Below are 19,902 nucleotides of genomic sequence, written 5' to 3'. Positions count from 1 at the left end.
CCATCTTGGATCCGGGGGCCTGCAGAATTGAGGAAACCCTCGGAACAACGCGATCACATCGCGTTGTTCTGAGGGTCTCAGGGAAGCACGCAGGGAGCCCCCTCCCTGCGCCATGCTTCTCTATGCCACAGGAATGCTGTGATCTTGTTTGATCGCAGTATTTCGGGGTTAAAGTGCCGTGACTGCTCCTGGCACATAGTGCCGGATGTCAGCTGTGATAATCAGCTGACACCCGGCCGCGATAGGCCGCGCTCCCCCTGTTAGCGTGGCTGATCGCGTTGGATATACTATTCCATCCATGGAAATTAGGGCCCGGGTCACATGGACGGAATAGTACGTCCAATGGTAGAAAGGGGTTAAAATAACATCTTTACTGAAGATCCGTTGTTGTTTTTTTTTTTAATGTGGAATAGCATACGCGTTTCTGACGTTTCTGTCCTTACTCATTGCGTACCTACAGTAGTTCACAATGAAATCTTCAGCTATATAGATTTTTTTTAAGGGACCACAACACCTGAAGCAGCTACTTCTGTGTTATGGACAATTTCACCATGACTTTTTTTAAAACCAAATAATTTAATAAATCTTGAATATTTTTGGAAGCTGGATCGGACCTTTTATTGAATGCACGTGAGACCACACGAGTTCCGTGCTGCTATAGGTGAGCTGTTTTTTTCTTTCACACATGACTACCTCATGCAGCCTTTATCCATCCTCATTCCCTCAAGATGGCTGGACCATCATTGTAAATAAACCCGTATTTTGTGTCTGCCCTACCTCATTGTAGATTGTAAGCTGTTATCGCAGAGTTGTCATTATTTTGCTTCAATTATTGTATGGCTATGTGCACACGTAGGGTCGGGTCCTCTGCGGGTTCTCCAGCAGCGGATTTGATAAATCTGCAGGGCAAAACCGCTGCGGTTATCCCTGCAGATTTATCACGGTTTGTCTTGCGGTTTCCGCTGCGGGTTTTACTATTGATGCTGCATATGCAGCATCAATAGTAATGTTAAAGATAATTTAAAAAATGGTTATACTCACTCTCCGACGTCCCGATCTCCTCGGGGCTGCACGCGGTGGTCCGGTTCCAAAGATGCTATGCGAGAAGGACCTTCGTGACGTCACGGTCATGTGACTGCGACATCATCGCAGGCCCTGCTCGCATAGCAACCCTGAGACCAGACGGCCGCGTGCAGCGCTGAGAGGTGAGTATATCATTATTTTTTATTTTAATTATTTTTTTCTTTTTTTTTTTAACACAAATATGGTTCCCAGGGCCTGGAGGAGAGTCTCCTCTCCTCCACCCCGGGTAGCATCCGCACATTATCCGTTTACTTCCCGCATGCTGGGCATAGCCCCATGCGGGAAGTAAGCAGATCAATGCATTCCTATGTGTGCAGAACCGCCGCGATTCTGCACAAAAGAAGTGACATGCTGCAGATTGTAAACCGCTGCGTTCCCGCGCGGATTTTTCTGCAGCATGTGCACAGCGTTTTCGGTTTCCCATAGGTTTACATTGAACTGTAAACTCATGGGAAACTGCTGCGGATCCTCAGCAAAATCTGCACCGTGTGCACATAGCCTATTACTTTGAATGTTACTTATGACTTGTATATGAACTGCTGAATTGTAAAGCGCTGCGGAATATGTTGGCGCTATATAGATTATTATTATGTGCCAGAACATTGAATAACCCGCTCAAGTGACTCCATTTTGGATACTACACACCTCAAGGAATACATTTTTCCCACAAAAAAAAAAATAATTTCATTTTAACAAGGGTAACAGGAGAAAATGTGCCATACAATTTGTTGTGCAATTTGAGTACGCAGATACCTTGTATGTGGTGGAAAACTATTGTTTGGACACACGGCAGAGCTCGGAATGGAAGGAGCGCCTGGACCTCAAATTTGGCTGGAATAGATTGTGGACGCCATGTCACAGTTGAAGAGCCACTGACGTGCCACAACAGCAGAAATCCCCACAAGTGACCCCATTTTGGAAACTAGACCTCTTGAGGAATTCATCTCTGGGTGTAGTGAGCATTTTCAACCTTCAGGTAATTCACAGAATCACTTTAACGTTCAAGATGAGCAGTGCCAATGATGTTATGATCCCATATACCTGTTATAACGTATGTCACTCAGCTGTAATTTAGTGTCAAGTTGTCATCGGTGCCACTTAATACAGAATTAAGCAGACTACCCTTCTAAAATAATAAAAAGAATGATAGTGTTACTGAGCCAGGGAGCCGTCAGAGGCTGCTCAGATATTCCTTACAGCTCCAAGCACGTGAAGACCGAGGCGACCTCCCACCGCTGACGGGGTGCAGCATCTGCTGGTTGGTTAGGAACATTTATGTTTTTCAGAACCTCCAGCTACCTGATAAATTCTCCATCTGGAGACTGATCCCATTTCTGTACCTTAAGTAATGTTATAATCAAGAAAAAGAAAAAAAAAGTTATGACAGTTTAACGAGTTGATAAATGGCGAACACATGTTCCTGAATATTGTCCCATGTAAACATGCCCGTAGTCATGTGACTAACGCGTAAGACACTTGTTTGGTGAGTGCCTGGATTGTTTAAATCAGCAAAAAAAAAAAAATCATATTCAGTGGTACTTCACCTGGTGTAAACAGAGTATGGTATGTGCTGCCGATAACATGATCTGCAAGATCCTGTCTCAATATGTAGTTTAATAATAATATTAACAAATACTTCCAATTAGAAATGTAGTATAGTTCTTCTGATTCGTCACTTACCACTTGTGCAGAGCATTGCAGTAACTTATGTATCCATGGTAACACCCACTCATATAGTGACAGTTGTTAGTAGTCAACCATGGATATCTAAGCTACTGCAATGCCCTACACATGGGATGTTACATAGCAAATCAGAAGAACTGTATTACATTTCTAATGGGAGGCATTTGCTAATATTCTTATACCTACCATATATTGGGATAAGATCTTGGAGATGGGAATACCACTTTAAAGAGTTTCTCCAGTCCGAAATGAAAAGTCACTAAGTGACTGCAGACTGCCAAATTGTGACAGCGGGCAAAGCGAACACTGTCACAATCCCCTGCCCCAGGCAAGTAGGCAGTCACATAACTCAATGTAGGCGATTTGCAAACTTCTTGTCACCTGCTGACTAACCTCATCCAACTTATCTGTTGATAGAAGCAAAAGAGTCTACTCGTCACGTGACAGCACCTTTGTAAATCACATGCATGAAGTCACGATCGTCAGTCTGCAGTCAGAGCGACTGCAGACAGGAAAACCCCATCAACAATTGTCCTGTGCCTATAGTTCTATTACACTACACCCAGAGTATGGCATTTCATGCTGTATACAGTAAATATGTGCACACACAGTATCTTATATTCAGATACGCTGAGGAATGAAAACTAGAAAATACTTCCATTTAATTAACCTTTTTGCCTTAATGTAAGATAAAAATGATACAAAGAGGAGATTAAGCCCTGAATTTTATTAAACCGAACCATATGAAGGGAAAAAAACTGAACAGAGTGATAATGCTCATTACAGATTTTTTTCCTAAGTCCTTCATCAGAATTGAAGGCTCTAGCTTCCAAGATGTTTGGTTTGCCTTCCTTGTGCGATTAGTTTCCCCGTCTCTTTATTAACCAGATCCACAGTGGCAAATGCCAGCGTTCTTCCTTGCTTTAAAACTTGCGCAGTTATCAGAATAGACTCTCCAATTTTGGCAGCATTCATGAACCTTTAAGAGAGCAGAGGAAAGGTTAATGATTATTTTTTTTTGGAACAGTTTTAAGAATACATAGATCATAAACAGAAAACCCTATGTGAACCCGGCTTTAATAATTCAATCATTGACTATATGTAACTATTTCTTAATGCTTTTTATTTGTTTAAAACTGCTTTTTCAGTCTGAATAAGACAGACGCATGGATGCGTTTCAGCCCAACCTTTGTACTTTTCAACTGCCTATGGGTTGGCTGAAACACATTCATGTATCTGTCTTGTTGAGACGAAAAAAAATCCATTTTAAGAAAATAAAATTCTACAAATGCGGTGACCAGTCTCCTTGCTATACTGTTTGTGGTGGATCACATCCTCGTCCACCAGCAGCACTTGAACATAGAGTGTAGACTGATCTACTTGACTATACGGTTACAGAGATTGCTCAGACTTATGATATTGATGACCTCAACTTGGGATAGATGATTAAGATCAGATTGGTGGGCATCCGGAGAGGTGGGGTTGCCACGGGTTGACCTATCAGGACGGCAGGTGTTCAGTAATATCATAGGCACAGAAAACCCCATTAACAACTATTTTTCTCCATGATTGCCAAGGTAGAAGGGTAGATAAGTGTACATTATGAAGACAACAAAAAAGTAATTGATTGTGGTCCTCAGAATGGACACTCACAAAAGTTGCTTTAAAGGGTCATTCCCATCTCCAAGATCCTATCCCAATATTTAGTAGCTGTAAAAATATTAGCAAATACCTCCAACTAGAAATGTAGTATAGTTCCTCCTATTCTCTGTCTCTTTCCTCATGTGCAGGCATTGCAGGACCTTCGGTATCCATGGTTACAACCACTGATATAGTGACAGCTAGTTACTAGTGGTCATAACCATGGATACCTAAGGTCCTGCAATGCTCTGCACATGACGATAGAGACATAGCAAATCAGAAAAACTATACTATATGTCTAATTGAAGCTAATATTATTATTACTACACCTGCTACATATTGGAATAAGATCTTGGAGATTGTAATATCGCTTTAATTACTACAAATATGTACCCAAGTCCCGGACTGGCATATATTTCTTATGCTGAGGCATCTATTGCAAAACAATGGGGAGACAAAGAGCGCAATAGGGTCTTAAGGTACCGTCACACATAACGATATCGTTGCTTTTTGTGACGTAGCAACGATATCGTTAAGGAAATCGTTATGTGTGACAGCGACCAACGATCAGGCCCCTGCTGGGAGATCGTTGGTCGCTGAGGAAAGTCCAGCACTTTATTTCGTCGCTGGATCTCCCGCTGACATCGCTGGATCGGCGTGTGTGACGCCGATCCAGCGATGTCTTCACTGGTAACCAGGGTAAACATCGGGTTACTAAACGCAGGGCCGCGCTTAGTAACCCGATATTTACCCTGGTTACCAGCGTAAACGTTAAAAAAACAAACACTACATACTTACCTTCAGCTGTCTGTCCCCGGCGCTCTGCTTCTCTGCACTCCTCCTGCATCCTGTATCAGCGCCGGCCAGCCGGAAAGCACAGCGATGACATCACCGCTCTGCTTTCCGGCTGACCGGCGCTGACAGTGCAGAGGAAAGCAGAGCGCCGGAGGACAGACAGCTGAAGGTAAGTATGTAGTGTTTGTTTTATTCGGACTCCCATGACAGCACACGAGAGAGGGGATCCGCCCTTAAGGAACAGGAAACCTACAGATACAAAAGGGCGGCACCTCTCCCCATGCATCAGTTGGTTTCCTGTTCCTGAAGGGACTGGATGCCTATAGAATCTACAGGAGTCCAGGCCGGCCGGACCGATTCTGGTGGCGAGGGGGTCTCCCACTTCAGCCGGTGCGGGTACCTGAAGTAGTCACGGTGGCCCTGGCAGGGCGGCACGGCGGTGACTAGACAGCGTGGAGCGGTCGCCAGGGGGTGTCCGGTCTCCGGGGCCAGCATATGGTAAGTCGCTCTTCCCGTGTGCTGTGGGTCTCTCTGTGCAGGGGGGGCGCGGCAGCGTCTAGGGGGCGCCGATCGGAACGTAGCTGGCCGGCCTCGGCGTTCCACGATGGCTGCAGCGCTGACAGGAACGTCAGTAAGGCGAAGCATAGGGAATGTGCCATCTGCGGGGTTCCCTTGCCTGACTCACACCCTAAAAACTATGTGACCCCTGTATCCAGCAGACGGTGAGGTTCTGGAAGGAGGGGAGGGGGTATAGCATGTAGATTTACACTCTAGTCTACCTTACTTATCCCCGTAGGTAGCCGAAGAATCCTCCTCTATTACGGCCAGTCTCAAAGAGATGATTAGAATGGAGGTTAAGGAGTCCTTTAAAAACCTTTCACAGTCAGGAGGTTCTAGGCAGAGAACTGAGTGGGCATCTGATTCATCTGTGGAAAAGGACAAGTCTGAAGAATCGGACGATTCAGCAGCATCATCCTCCTCTTCGGAAGAAGACGCTGCTCGGTTTTGCCTACCCATAGAAAGAATAGACAAATTGGTAAAGGCGGTCAGAGGCACAATGGGTATATCGGAACCCAAGCCTCAACTATCCAAAGAACAAATGATGTTCAGTGGATTGGAGCAGAAAAAGCGCAGAGTGTTTCCTTTAAATGAGAAAATACAGGATCTTATTAATAGGGAGTGGAGAAAACCGGAGAGAAAAGGCTCCTTACCACCTGCGCCAAAAACGTCGGTACCCTTTTGATGACCCAGCAGTAGGTAACTGGGAGAAAGCACCAAAGCTGGATGCAGTAATTGCCAAGGTTGCGAAATGATCTTCTCTCCCATTTGAGGATATGGGAACGCTTAAAGACCCCCTGGATAGGAAAGTAGATACCTTCCTAAAGGGGACCTGGGAAATGGCAGCTGGCTCCTTAAGACCTGCGGTAGCTTCAACCTGCACGGCAAGGTCAATGATGGTCTGGCTCGACCAGTTAGAGACTCAATTAAAACAAGGGGCCTCTAGAGAGTCCATACTCGCAGCATTACCTGTAATCCAGGAGGGGGCGGCTTTTTTATCGGACGCCTCAATTGACTCCGTAAAATTGGCAGCTAGAGCAGCAGGACTTTCTAATGTTGCAAGGAGAGCCCTATGGCTGAAATGCTGGCCGGGGGATATGCAGGCAAAAACAAAGCTCTGCGCTATCCCTTGTAAAGGCGAGTATTTGTTTGGGCCTACCCTGGATGAACTCCTGGAGAAAGCAGGAGATGATAAGAAAAAGTTTCCCAACCTGTTCAATCCATACCGTCGTCCCTTCAACAAAAGAAGGTTCAACCGGGGAGGAAAGCGCACCTTTTCACCAGGGAGAGATCGTCCCAGATGGGAGGATAGGCGAAAACGAGGTACAGGTCTCATGTTTCGCCGTAACCAAACGGAAAACAAAAAACAAGACCAATGACTGGCAATTCCAGTGGGAGGGAGACTATTGCAATTCTTGGCAGAGTGGTCGAAAATTACAAACAGCGTTTGGATAAAAGACACTGTTTCCCATGATCTCAAGCTGGAATTTGTTCATATTCCACAGGACAAATTTAGTTTAACACCCTGGCGCTCATCTCCCACTGAACAATTCGCCCTAGAAGAAGAAGTGAGGACTCTTTGCTCCAAAAATGTTTTGGTAGAAGTGCCGTATTCTCAGGCAGGGAAAGGGTTTTACTCTCCCCTGTTCCTAATCCAGAAGCCTGATAAATCTTACAGGACCATTATAAATCTTAAGGGTCTCAATAAGTTTTTGGTGAAACATACTTTCAAAATGGAGTCCATTAATTCGGCAATAAAGATGCTTTTCAACAACTGTTTCATGGTAGTAGTGGATTTGAAAGATGCCTACTATCATGTACCCATTCATGCTGATTTCCAACGATACCTGAGGGTAGCGATACTAATGGGGGGTAGGATTCAACATTTTCAATTCAGAGCGCTCCCCTTTGGGATCACCTCGGCACCTAGGGTGTTTACTAAAATAATTGCGGAAGTCATGGCGCATTTAAGAGAGTCAAATATCCTTATAGTCCCCTACTTAGACGATTTCCTCATTGTAGGTAACTCGGTAGATCATTGTCTGTCACAATGGGAGATTGCTAGAACCAAACTAGAACGGTTGGGTTGGATCATAAACTTTGAAAAATCGAAATTACAGCCCCTAAATGTTCAAAAATTCCTAGGGTTAATGTTGAATTCAGTGACACAGCAGTGTCTCCTCCCTATAGAGAAAATAGACCAAATTCAGAGTTTTGTATTAAGAGCAATCAATACACCTTCCATGACACTTAGGCAAGCAATGTCTCTACTTGGGTCACTCACATCTTGCATTCCAGCAGTTAAGTGGGCTCAGTTCCACACCAGGTCCCTACAAAAAGAAGTCCTGTTCCATGACAGAGCCTTAGGAGGCGCATTGAATGGAAAATTGACGTTGGGGCCGATAACATTGAATTCCCTTAGGTGGTGGCTAGATAAACGGAATCTATCAGCAGGGGTTCCCTGGATGGTAGATGTCACCCACGTGATAACCACAGATGCCAGCTCTTCAGGGTGGGGAGCCTATATGGGGGACATGGTGGTCCAGGGACAGTGGGAACCCTTCACAACATTCTCATCAAACCAAAGGGAGTTGTTGGCGGTTGAATTGGCTGTTAAAAAATTCCTCGTATATCTGCAGGGCCAGCACGTCAGAATTCTGTCGGACAACAGAGTGGCGGTCGCTTACATAAACCGGCAAGGGGGAACTCGTTCCGAAACTTTAATGCAGATCACGGGTCGGTTGTTCCAGGTGGCAGAGCTCAATTTTCTATCTTTGACAGCTCTTCACATCAAAGGAAAAGAAAATGTGGCAGCAGATTTCCTCAGCCGAAATGTGTTAAAACAGGGAGAATGGTCTCTCAACGAGGACATTTTCAAACTTATCGTCCGCAGATGGGGTCAACCAGTGGTGGATCTATTCGCCACCAGAAACAACAGAAAAGTAAAACTCTTTTGCTCCCTAAATCCCAGGGAGAATCCCCTGGCGGTGGACGCGTTTCTGATAAAATGGGATTTTCCACTGGCCTATGCTTTCCCACCACTGAACCCGATACCTCTGGTGGTGAGGAAAATCAGGGAGGATCGAGCGAAAGTCATCCTTATCGCCCCCTTTTGGCCCAGAAGAACCTGGTTTGCCTGGCTCAAGACAATGTCCGTAGCGGTCCCCTGGGTACTGCCAGAGATCCCGAACTTGCTTTCTCAGGGACCGATCTCCCATCCACAAGTGGCGGCGCTCCATTTAACGGCATGGAGTTTGAACGGTCACTATTAGTGGGGAAAGGCTTCTCTCCAAACTTAGTAGAGACACTCCTAAAGAGTAGAAAGCAAATAACTACGAGAATCTACTCTAGGACTTGGAGAAAGTTCTTGACTTGTTCAAAATTTAATATCCAAGACTGGGTGCCAATACAACAAATCTTAGAGTTCCTACAAAAGGGGTTCGAGTTAAAACTCTCTCCTAGTACCCTTAGAGTACAGGTCTCAGCTTTGGGTGCCCTGTTTTCCTGTAATATAGCTAATAACTACTGGATAGCGAGGTTTATGAAGGCAGTTAGTAGATCTACACCACTGCATAAAGACAGAACAGTTCCATGGGATTTAAATTTAGTTCTGTCCTCTCTCACTAAACCCCCCTTTGAACCTCTGCAGGAGGCCTCGATCAAAATGTTGACACTCAAAACAGCCTTCCTGATTGCCATAACCTCAGCTCGCAGGATAGGGGATATACAGGCGCTTTCCAGAGCTCCTCCATACACTGAAATCTTGTCAGACAGAGTAGTCCTTAGACCAGACCCAGCATATCTACCAAAGGTGGCAACACGTTTCCATAGATCACAGGAGATAGTTTTGCCGTCCTTTATTCCTAATCCCTCTAATCCTAAAGAGCAGGAGCTTCATACGTTAGACGTCAGGAGATCTCTTCTTCAGTATATTTCAGCTACCGATAATTGGAAGAAAGATGGGGCACTGCTTCTTTCCCTCCAAGGTCCAAGGAAAGGGTTTAGAGTATCAAAATATTTACTGGCTAAATGGATTAGGGAAACTATCTCTCTAGCTTATACAGCAGGTGGGGGGCCAGCTCCGCAGAATCTAAAGGCACATTCCACCCGGGCCATGGCGTCATCCTGGGCGGAAAGATCTGGAGTGTCAGTGGAGCAGATATGTAAGGCGGCCACATGGTCATCCCCTTCCACTTTCTTTAAACACTATCGGTTGGATTTGGGGTCCTCCTCTGATCTTTCCTTTGGGTTAAGGGTGCTACAATCTATAGTCCCTCCCTAAGGTAGCTTACATCTCTGTAAATCTCTCGTGTGCTGTCATGGGAGTCCGAATAAAGCATTAAGCTACTTACTGGTAGCGGCATTTTTCGGAGGCCCATGACAGCACCCTTAGTTCCCTCCCTAATCACGTGGGGGTAGCACATCCTGATATGTATATAGCGTAATATGTAAATCTCACGTATGGTGTCTTATTACAATAATGGGTTATTTTGTTTCAAAATGTATATAATGTATATAATGTATATTTGTGTACCACTAACCGCGGCAGTCCTCTCAGGCTCTGAAATACAACTGATGCATGGGGAGAGGTGCCGCCCTTTTGTATCTGTAGGTTTCCTGTTCCTTAAGGGCGGATCCCCTCTCTCGTGTGCTGTCATGGGCCTCCGAAAAATGCCGCTACCAGTAAGTAGCTTAATGCTTTTTTAACGTTTACGCTGGTAACCATGGTAAACATCGGGTTACTAAGCGTGGCCCTGCACTTAGTAACCCGATGTTTACCCTGGTTACCAGGGACCTCGGGATCGTTGGTCGCTGGAGAGCTGTCTGTGTGACAGCTCTCCAGCGACCACACAGCGACGCTGCAGCGATCGACATCGTTGTCGGTATCGCTGCAGCGTCGCCTAGTGTGACGGTACCCTTATCCACGTTACACAGAGGAGAATATACACCAAATTTGCTCACCTGGTTAGGATGAGATTAGAGCATATAGATAGCGGCTACTGCAGATCCACAGGTCTTCACCGACCAGAGAAAATAATGTCTTCAAAGGGAGATTTGTAGTTAAAGTTCTGCGCTGCCGCTAAGATGAATTTCAGGAGAGTATAGTTGATTCACAGTGGTTTTATTTAACGCGTTTCAGGGGTCTCATGCCCCCTTCATCAGGAATACCACACAGAATATACAGGCATCACAGGTATAAATAGTTTTGCTGGGTTACAAAAAAAAATAAAAAAATGGGTGCCAACAGGTCAGATGACTCGGTGTCAAAGTTCAATGAATCACACAATTAACAATTCAAGCAATTAGAGTGGTATATATAATGAAAAAAGGACTTAATAGCCCCCAGCCGCCTGAGATCCCATACATGGGCCAATGGGTTTCTCACCAGTAATTCCACCAAAGGAATTTTTAAATGTGGCGCAAAAAATTGCTTATGCTGTCATAAATCTGATTGTACAATTTCCTGCTCCACTAAAGAAAAATTTATGATTCCTTTTTTTCTGAATTGCATTTCTGACTTTGTAATATATGTTATCGAATGTCTTTGCGGTAAACAAAGAACTACACAGCCCCTACACCTCAGACTGAATTCCCATTGTCACAATATAAAAAAAGGCTTAAGGTACCTTCACACATAACGATATTGTTAACGATATCGTTGCTTTTTGTGATGTAGCAACGATATCGTTAATGAAATCGTTATGTGTGACAGCGACCAACGATCAGGCCCCTGCTGGGAGATCGTTGGTCGCTGAATAAAGTCCAGAACTTTATTTCGTCGCTGGACTCCTGCTGACATCGCTGGATCGGCGTGTGTGACACCGATCCAGCGATGTCTTCACTGGTAACCAGGGTAAACATCGGGTAACTAAGCGCAGGGCCGCGCTTAGTAACCCGATGTTTACCCTGGTTACCATCCTAAAAGTAAAAAAAAACAAACAGTACATACTTACCTACAGCCGTCTGTCCTCCAGCGCTGTGCTCTGCTCTCCTCCTGTACTGGCTGTGAGCGTCGGTCAGCCGGAAAGCAGAGCGGTGACGTCACCGCTCTGCTTTCCGGCCGCTGTGCTCACACAGACAGTACAGGAGGAGTGCAGAGCACAGCGCTGGAGGACATACGGCTGTAGGTAAGTATGTACTGTTTGTTTTTTTTTACTTTTAGGATGGTAACCAGGGTAAACATCGGGTTACTAAGCGCGGCCCTGCGCTTAGTTACCGATGTTTACCCTGGTTACCGACATCGTTGGTCGCTGGAGAGCGGTCTGTGTGACAGCTCTCCAGCGACCAAACAGCGACGCTGCAGCGATCCGGATCGTTGTCGGTATCGCTGCAGCGTTGCTTAATGTGAAGGTACCTTTACTCACTCATGGTCTGTCCAGACATTATACCCTGGTGCATAATAAGGACTTTAAACTATTAAAAATCAGCCCTATTAATCATATACCTAAGCATGTACCTAATAGATCCATGAAACTAAATAGGAAATAGGAAAGAAGTATATTGGACCTACAAATTAGGTAGCCTAAAACCACAAGGCTTAAATGAAATAACCAACTAATGAAACTACCAAGGTTTTATCTGAATGCGCAGCCCTCCCCCCCTTTTTTTATGAATTTGATATCTCTATATTTATAATTTTATTTGTATAGTTATGATTGATGTTTTAATCCTTTGTGCTTTGAGCCATTTAAGATTTATATATACATTTACATTTAGGATTATCTTGGCTGTTGCTGTATTAAAGGCCCCGTCACACATAGCGACGCTGCAGCGATACCGACAACGATCCGGATCGCTGCAGCGTCGCTGTTTGGTCGCTGGAGAGCTGTCACACAGACAGCTCTCCAGCGACCAACGATCCCGAGGTCCCCGGTAACCAGGGTAAACATCGGGTAACTAAGCGCAGGGCCGCGCTTAGTAACCCGATGTTTACCCTGGTTACCATCGTTAAAGTAAAAAAAAAGAAACGCTACATACTTACCTATCGCTGTCTGTCCTCGGTGCTCTGCTTCTCTGGTCTGGCTGTGAGCGGCAGGCAGCCGGAAAGCAGAGAGGTGACGTCACCGCTCTGCTTTCCGGCTGACCGGCGCTCACAGCCAGACCAGAGAAGCAGAGCGCCGAGGACAGACAGCGATAGGTAAGTATGTAGCGTTTGTTTTTTTACTTTTAGGATGGTAACCAGGGTAAACATCGGGTTACTAAGCGCGGCCCTGCGCTTAGTTACCCGATATTTACCCTGGTTACCAGCGAAGACATCGCTGAATCGGCGTCACACACGCCGATTCAGCGATGTCAGCGGGACCTCAACGATCAAAAAATGGCCCAGGCCATTCCGACACGACCAGCAATCTCACAGCAGGGGCCTGATCGCTGGTACGTGTCACACATAGCGAGATCGCTACTGAGATCGCTGTTGCGTCACAAAACTTGTGACTCAGCAGCGATCTCGCTAGCGATCTCGCTATGTGTGACGGGGCCTTTACTCTTGGGATTAAATCCTGGGAGATAGGGCTGATTGTGGTGGCTTCACAGGGTGTAATGACCCCTCCCCACAGGAGCACTTAACTTGATCCTCCTTCTCATGTGGCTGTTCTTTGTGATCACTCAGTGCTGTGTATTCATTTATTGCCCTCCCTTGGCAATGCTATATTCTCTCGTTATATATGACTAGATGGTGGCCCGATTCTAACGCATCAGGTATTCTAGAATATGCATGGCCATGTAGTATATTGCCCAGCCACGTAGTATATTGCCCAGCCACGAAGTATATTGCCCAGCCACGTAGTATATTGGCCATTTACGTAGTATATTGTCCAGCCACGTAGTATACAGCACAGAGCCACGTAGTATTTTGCCCAGCCACGTAGACGTAGTATATTGCCCAGCCTTGTAGTATACAGCACAGAGCCACGTAGGATATTGCACATTGACGTACTCTATTCCCGAGCCACGTATGTCAGGTTCAAAAAATAAAAAATAAACATACTCACCTAACGATCCGAGGGCCCCTTGTAGTGGAACATACTTACCATTGTCGTCGCTGCTCCTCTGCGTCCCGTCTCTCCGCCTGCTGGGATCCTGTGCAGATGGGCGCGTGGCTGCCGCCATCTTGCGTTCCCAGGATGCTTTGCGAAATTACCCATATGACTTAGCGGACTTGCGAGACCGCTAGATCTTATGGGTAATTTCGTAAAGCATCGGTGGCAAAGGAAGATGGCGGGCGGCAGCGGCTCAGCGGACAACGGAGGGTGAGTATAGCATTTTTTTGTTTTTGTACTATTTGTAACGTTACTTTCTTTTACTATTGATGCCGCATAGACAGCATCAATAGTAAAAGGTTGGGGACACACAGGGTTAATAGCGGCGGTAACGGAATGCGTTACCTCCGGCATTAACCCTGTGTTCGCGGCGACCGGAGGGGAGTATGGAGCGTGCGGGGAGCGGAGCGCCGGGGACACTGACTACGGGGAGCGGAGCGCCGGAGACACAGGGCGGGGAGTGGAGCGCCGGGGACAGTGACTGCGGGGAGCGGGCGCTGGCCACTGACTGCGGGGAGTATGGAGCGGCCATTTTCTTCCGGACTGTGCCCGTCGCTGATTGGTCGTGGCTGTTTTGCGGCAACCAATCAGCGACTTGGATTCCCATGATAGACAGAGGCCGCGACCAATGAATATCCGTGACAGAAGGACAGACAGACAGACGGAAGTACCCCTTAGACAATTATGTATATAGATATCTATCATTGGTCCTTGGACAGGTGAAGTTTTACTTTCACTTTGTTTCTGCCTCACTTCGAGCGCTGCTACTCTTATGTACGTGACAATTTTAAACTCACTAATTATAATTTTCGTAATTTTAGATTACTACAAACCACCACAAATTAATCTTCATATATATTTATATATTTTTTTTATGTAAAATAATAAAACATGATTTTATTCCACATTCTATATAAAGATTCCAATGGATTTTTGATAAGAAAAAGCAGCTTGTTGATTCCACACGGTAGTTCATCTGTAAGGCCGGGGTCACACTGGCGTATTGCATCCGATGCGAGATCATCGGATGCGATATGCTAATGACACTCGGCTCCTGCTCGCAGCAGAGCAGGAGCCGAGTGTCATGCGTCTGTGCTCCGATTGTCTCGCACAGGGAGGATTGGAGCACAGCTGCGGAGGAGGCGGAGAAATGACTTTCTCCATCTCCTCCATTGCTGGGGTCCGCTTATAGCGCACATCACTCGGATGATATCCGAGTGGTGTGCGCTGTCTCACTCGCACCCATAGGCTTATATGGGTGCGGGTGAGCCGAGAGTTTTCCTCGGTCCGTGACAATCGCAGCATGCTGCGAGTGTCTCGGACCGAGGAAAACAGCCGACAAAAAGTCGGCTGCTGGGAGCGGCACCATATGCTAACATTGGTCCGAGTGCAATGCGATTTTTTTTTTATCGCATTGCACTTGGCCGTATTACGGTCTAGTGTGACCCCGGCCTAAGGCATTCGCTTCTGAACTGGAGTAACTCCTTTTCTTGCAGGTTCTTGTCCATTTAAGTAGAAATCTTTTTTTTTTTTTTTTTTTTTTAATTTCCTCCCAAGTGCTGCAAATTTGGAACTATTGTCTAGCAATATAAAAGAAGTCATTATATTTTTTTCATTATATATATATACCACTCTAATCGCTTGAATTGTTATTTGTGTGATTCATTGAACTTTGACACTGAGTCATCTAACCTGTTGGCACCCATTTTTTTTGTAGCCTAGCAAAACTATTTATACCTGTGATGCCTGTATATTCTGTGTGGTATTCCTGATGAAGGGGGCATGAGACCCCTGAAACGCGTTGAATAAAACCACTGTGAATCAACTATACTCTCCTGAAATTCATCTTAGCGGCAGCGCAGAACTTTAACTACAAATCTCCCTTTGAAGACATTATGCTGAGGCATGACATGTACAAAAATGAACCATATTCATGCCACAAAGAATTTCATGCATCTTACTCCATTGTAACAAAATGCCAGCCTTGATCACTCATGGCTAACTAATACGGTGGAGCCTCTGCAGTTCCCTAAACCGCGGCAAAAACTCTGCAAAGGTGCATGCGTCCTCAGAAACATTTATATCCACTTCTCTGAGGATCCAGTGGCAATGTCCACCAGCTAAATTCCTCATTCTTCTTCTGTCATTGTAGCAATGAATGATATCCTTTCACATAACGGAATGTATGATAACAATGAGCCCCTCAGAACAGGGGCTGCTCTCCGCTTAACATTGTACCAATGTTGTATCTTCAGGAACGCATCACTCCCAGCCCCCTGCTGGCTGACGGCTCAGGCCAGCAATGTGATCCTGCCGCTGGGCCAAGCACTGCCAGCATGAGAGGCGCTCAGGGGCACAGACAGGTTGGATTCAGTGATCCCGCCAGCTGTACTCCTGGCCTAATCAGAGCCCCTCTAATGGGTCTAATGTCTAGTGACGTCGGTGTTGCCGACTAGAGGGCATGGCCTCGCTCTATACAAGTGTATGGAAGCAAGGCTGCAGCCACTGGCCGGGAATATGTATAACTCATACATACCCTCAGATCCCTGGTAAGAAACCGGCAAATTCCTGCAGCGTACAGTGCATGAGCCAGAGGATTCATAAGTCTGCAGACACAAAGTGACTGCAGACTTATTGATTTGGTCTGATGAGCTGAGCTCCCCACACGCAGTTCACTGGCAGGTCAGCTCGTCAGACGCTGCCGAGGGAGGGAAGAGAAAAATGAGGTAGATGGGGCAGGCGCCGGGCATGTAACAGCAACACAGACGCAAGAGGGGGATGAAAGACGGCTGGGAGGCGGCTGAAACGGGGAGACACCATGCCTCTGGGACTCAATACAGGTATGAGGCGCAATTTATAAAAGTCAATATTTCAGTGTGATCAGAAACATAAGAGCCACCTTCACAGAATGCAGCCTTACTGCTACTGAAGGTGGCTCTTTTACTTAAAAACACCATGGGGGGAGACAAGTTCCCTTTAAAAGCAAAAACAGTCTGGCAGAAAAGTGGGGTCTCCTGATTGGATGGCATTTCCCATCTATTCACAGCATAGATGATGAATGTAGGATCAGTGGGGGACCCAAAACTGATAACCCCCCCCCCCCACCAACAATTACTAGAATCAGGTGCAAAATCGGTCAATCCCATATATATTAAAATAAGCAGCAGTGCCCATGAGTAATCAGCGCACTACTCAGGACCCCCGGGTGTAGTGATCATTGAAGCACTGAGCGATATATTCATCTTTCCTGTGGATAGTTAATAAAGTCATTTTTGGGGTAATAACTTTAAAATTGCGCATTGCCCAAAAAGTAGGACATGAAGCCTGAAATAATGTCCAGGACGTTACTCTATATAAAAAGCTAGTGCTTGTCACACCATGAAGCCATACTCACGTGATGCTCATGTCCACACTGACCCCCGGAGCGCCTCTTTCTGTGTGCATCAGGGCAAAAGTAGATATGTTGTCAACCAAGATGGCCGTGCAGCCACCATGCATCGTGCCATTGCGATTTGTGTGCTCCTCCTCAACTTTCAGCTCACAAACTATTTTCCCAGGACTTGCCGACACAAGCTGGAGCTGCGGAAACACCGAAGCAACACGATGTATTCACAAGAATGACGATCTGCCTCACTCAGACGCCCGTGCTCTAGCCAGGCTTTCCTAGGCCGTGCCTAACATGCCAGCTCCGCGCCAAGTAAATGTTGTGGGAATAGTAAATATTCACAGCACCGTGTACAGATCCCGGCACTTCCCATTCCCAGGGCTCACATGTAAACGAGCCTCACAATAACATGTTGGTGTGGGCCGCCATCTTTACGGACGCATGCTCAGAGCCCTCATCCTAGCGGGTGAGGCCCGGGGATTTCAGTGTGCCCAGTGGCAATCCGGATCAGCTGGAGAGGAGAATAGAAGGATTTTACGGTATTTTGAAACCTTTTATGGTTCTGGAAAATTGCAGCCAGCAACCGCCATTTTACAAACTCTGTGCAGAAGCAAATGGTAAGAAAATGCACAGAATTTTAGTAGAATTTATTCTTCATCTTCAGCGTGCAGGTCACTGAAGCCCAAAGCCATCACCACCACCTCTATATATTCTGTGCATTCCCAAGAAATCTGTTTTCATCCATATGGAAAGGTGTTCAGTGCTCTGGGCATGACAAAGCACTTCCCGGGCCCCGGCCTTTTCTCACCCAGCACCCGCCTCTTTTGTGCCATTGGTGGCTCACTGCGTGATGTAAGACGCCAAGCAAAGAAATAAGGCCGAGATTATATCAACGTAGCTAAAGAGGCTGGCGCTGGCCTGAGAAGTGCTCAGTCACCCCCAGAGCACTTAAAGGGACACTGTCACCTGAATTTGGAGGGAACAATCTTCAGCCATGGAGGCGGGGTTTTCGGGTGTTTGATCCACCCTTTCCTTACCCGCTGGCTGCATGCTGGCTGCAATATTGGATTGAAGTTCATTTTCTGTCCTCCGTAGTACACGCCTGCACAAGGCAATCCCTTTAACGGCTCATTTGCATGAGAGTGACAACGCCATTTCCTCAGGAATGCTGAAATAGATACTAAATAGTGATGAGCGAATATACTCGTTACCCGAGATTTCCAGAGCATGCTCGTGGGTCCTCCGAGTGTTTGTTAGTGCTCGGAGATTTAGTTTTCATCGCGGCAGCTGAATGATTTACATCTGTTGGGGTACGTTCACAATAGCGTTTTGCGTCATGCGCCCCTATATTTAACATGGGGGGGCACATGGACATGCGTTGTGCTGCGTTTTGCAATGCATGCGTTTTTTTTGCCGCAAGCGTAGGGCGCAGAGGACGCAGCAAGTTGCATTTTTTTTTGCGTCCAAAATTCGGCAAAAAAGGATGCATGCGTCGCAAAACGCTGCGTTTTAGTGTGCGTTTTTGTTTGCGTTGTGCGGTGCGTCGCTGACGCAGCCCCGCACAACGCAAATGTGAACGTAGCCTTAGCCAGCATAAGTACATGTGGGGGTTGCCTGGTTGCTAGGGAATCCCCACATGTAATCAAGCTGGCTAAGAAATATAAATCATTCAGCTGCCGCGATGAAAACTAAATCTCCGAACACTAACAAATACTTGGACACCTGAGCGTGCTGGGGAAAACCCGAGCAACGAGTATATTCACTCATCAGTAATACTAAAATAGAAAGGATTTCCATGCCCTCAGTTGTGTTTTTCTAGGGGGAGAGGGTAATCTTCCTGACGGATTCCCTTTATCTCAAACCATAAGGCCATGTGCACACGTTCAGGTTTTGTCGCGCTATACAAGCTCATTAAAAACGCATACATTATGCATCCTATCATTTAGAATGCATTCTGCATGTTTTGTGCACATGGATGCGTTTGTTCCACGAAAAAGACGCATCGCGGTCAAAAAAATGAGCATGTTTATTATTTTTGTGGATTTTCTGCGTTTTTCCCGCAATTCTATACATTTGGGAGAAAACGCACCACGAACGCGGTAAAAACGCATGCGGATTTCTAGTAGAAATGTCCGGTTTTTGTCAGGAAAATTTCTGCAAGAAATCCTGACGTGTGCACATACCCAAGACAGTCTAAGGGTTGAAAACAAAAATACTTGGCACTGACAGAAGTGGAGGCGTTGTCCGTCTCCACCAATCAGAATCCAGAGTTCATTCTTTCAGCCCAATGTGTTACATGCAAGCAGTAATCTGATTGGCGCAATGACGGCGATCTCACGCGCATTGATACTGATGATGACTTCGGTCACGGCGCGGCTATACCTTGTTCAGGACTCGGTCAAATCCTGCCCCTTCTCCCAAGACTTTCATCAACGATCGTATCGTGCTCGTTTTTAAAGCGCTCATGACGGGTCAGCTCAATCCCGGCACCAATATTCAGTGTGTCTGTACAGTGCAGGTCACCTCCAAGGGAATTCAGGCGCTGACAAGCCCCGCCCCCAACACGTTAGGGGCGTTGCTAAAAGGAGCTTCCAAGGCCGGCTCCACACGACAGAAGCGGAATTACCTCACGGAGTACCGGCGCCAGCACTACAACGAGCTAAAGAAACGACGAACGAGCGCTCAATAGCAGGCGCCACTTCAACTTCCGCGTTCCAC

General features: G+C 46.2%; 1 protein-coding gene across 1 annotated transcript; it reads right to left on the bottom strand.

Moving 5' to 3' along the window:
• Positions 1–3,473: 3,473 nt before the first annotated feature.
• ACOT13 (acyl-CoA thioesterase 13) lies at positions 3,474–19,902 on the bottom strand. Its single transcript, XM_069730884.1, has 3 exons — positions 19,567–19,902; positions 17,194–17,378; positions 3,474–3,745 (listed from the first exon to the last, which is right to left on the bottom strand). Exons 1-3 carry the CDS (start codon positions 19,648–19,650, stop codon positions 3,589–3,591), a joined length of 426 nt encoding a protein of 141 aa, XP_069586985.1. The 5' UTR covers positions 19,651–19,902; the 3' UTR covers positions 3,474–3,588.

Source organism: Ranitomeya imitator, chromosome 6 (genome assembly GCF_032444005.1).
Source record: "Ranitomeya imitator isolate aRanImi1 chromosome 6, aRanImi1.pri, whole genome shotgun sequence".
Classification (NCBI taxonomy): Eukaryota; Metazoa; Chordata; class Amphibia; order Anura; family Dendrobatidae; genus Ranitomeya; species Ranitomeya imitator.
This window is presented reverse-complemented; position numbering and strand designations above follow the sequence as displayed.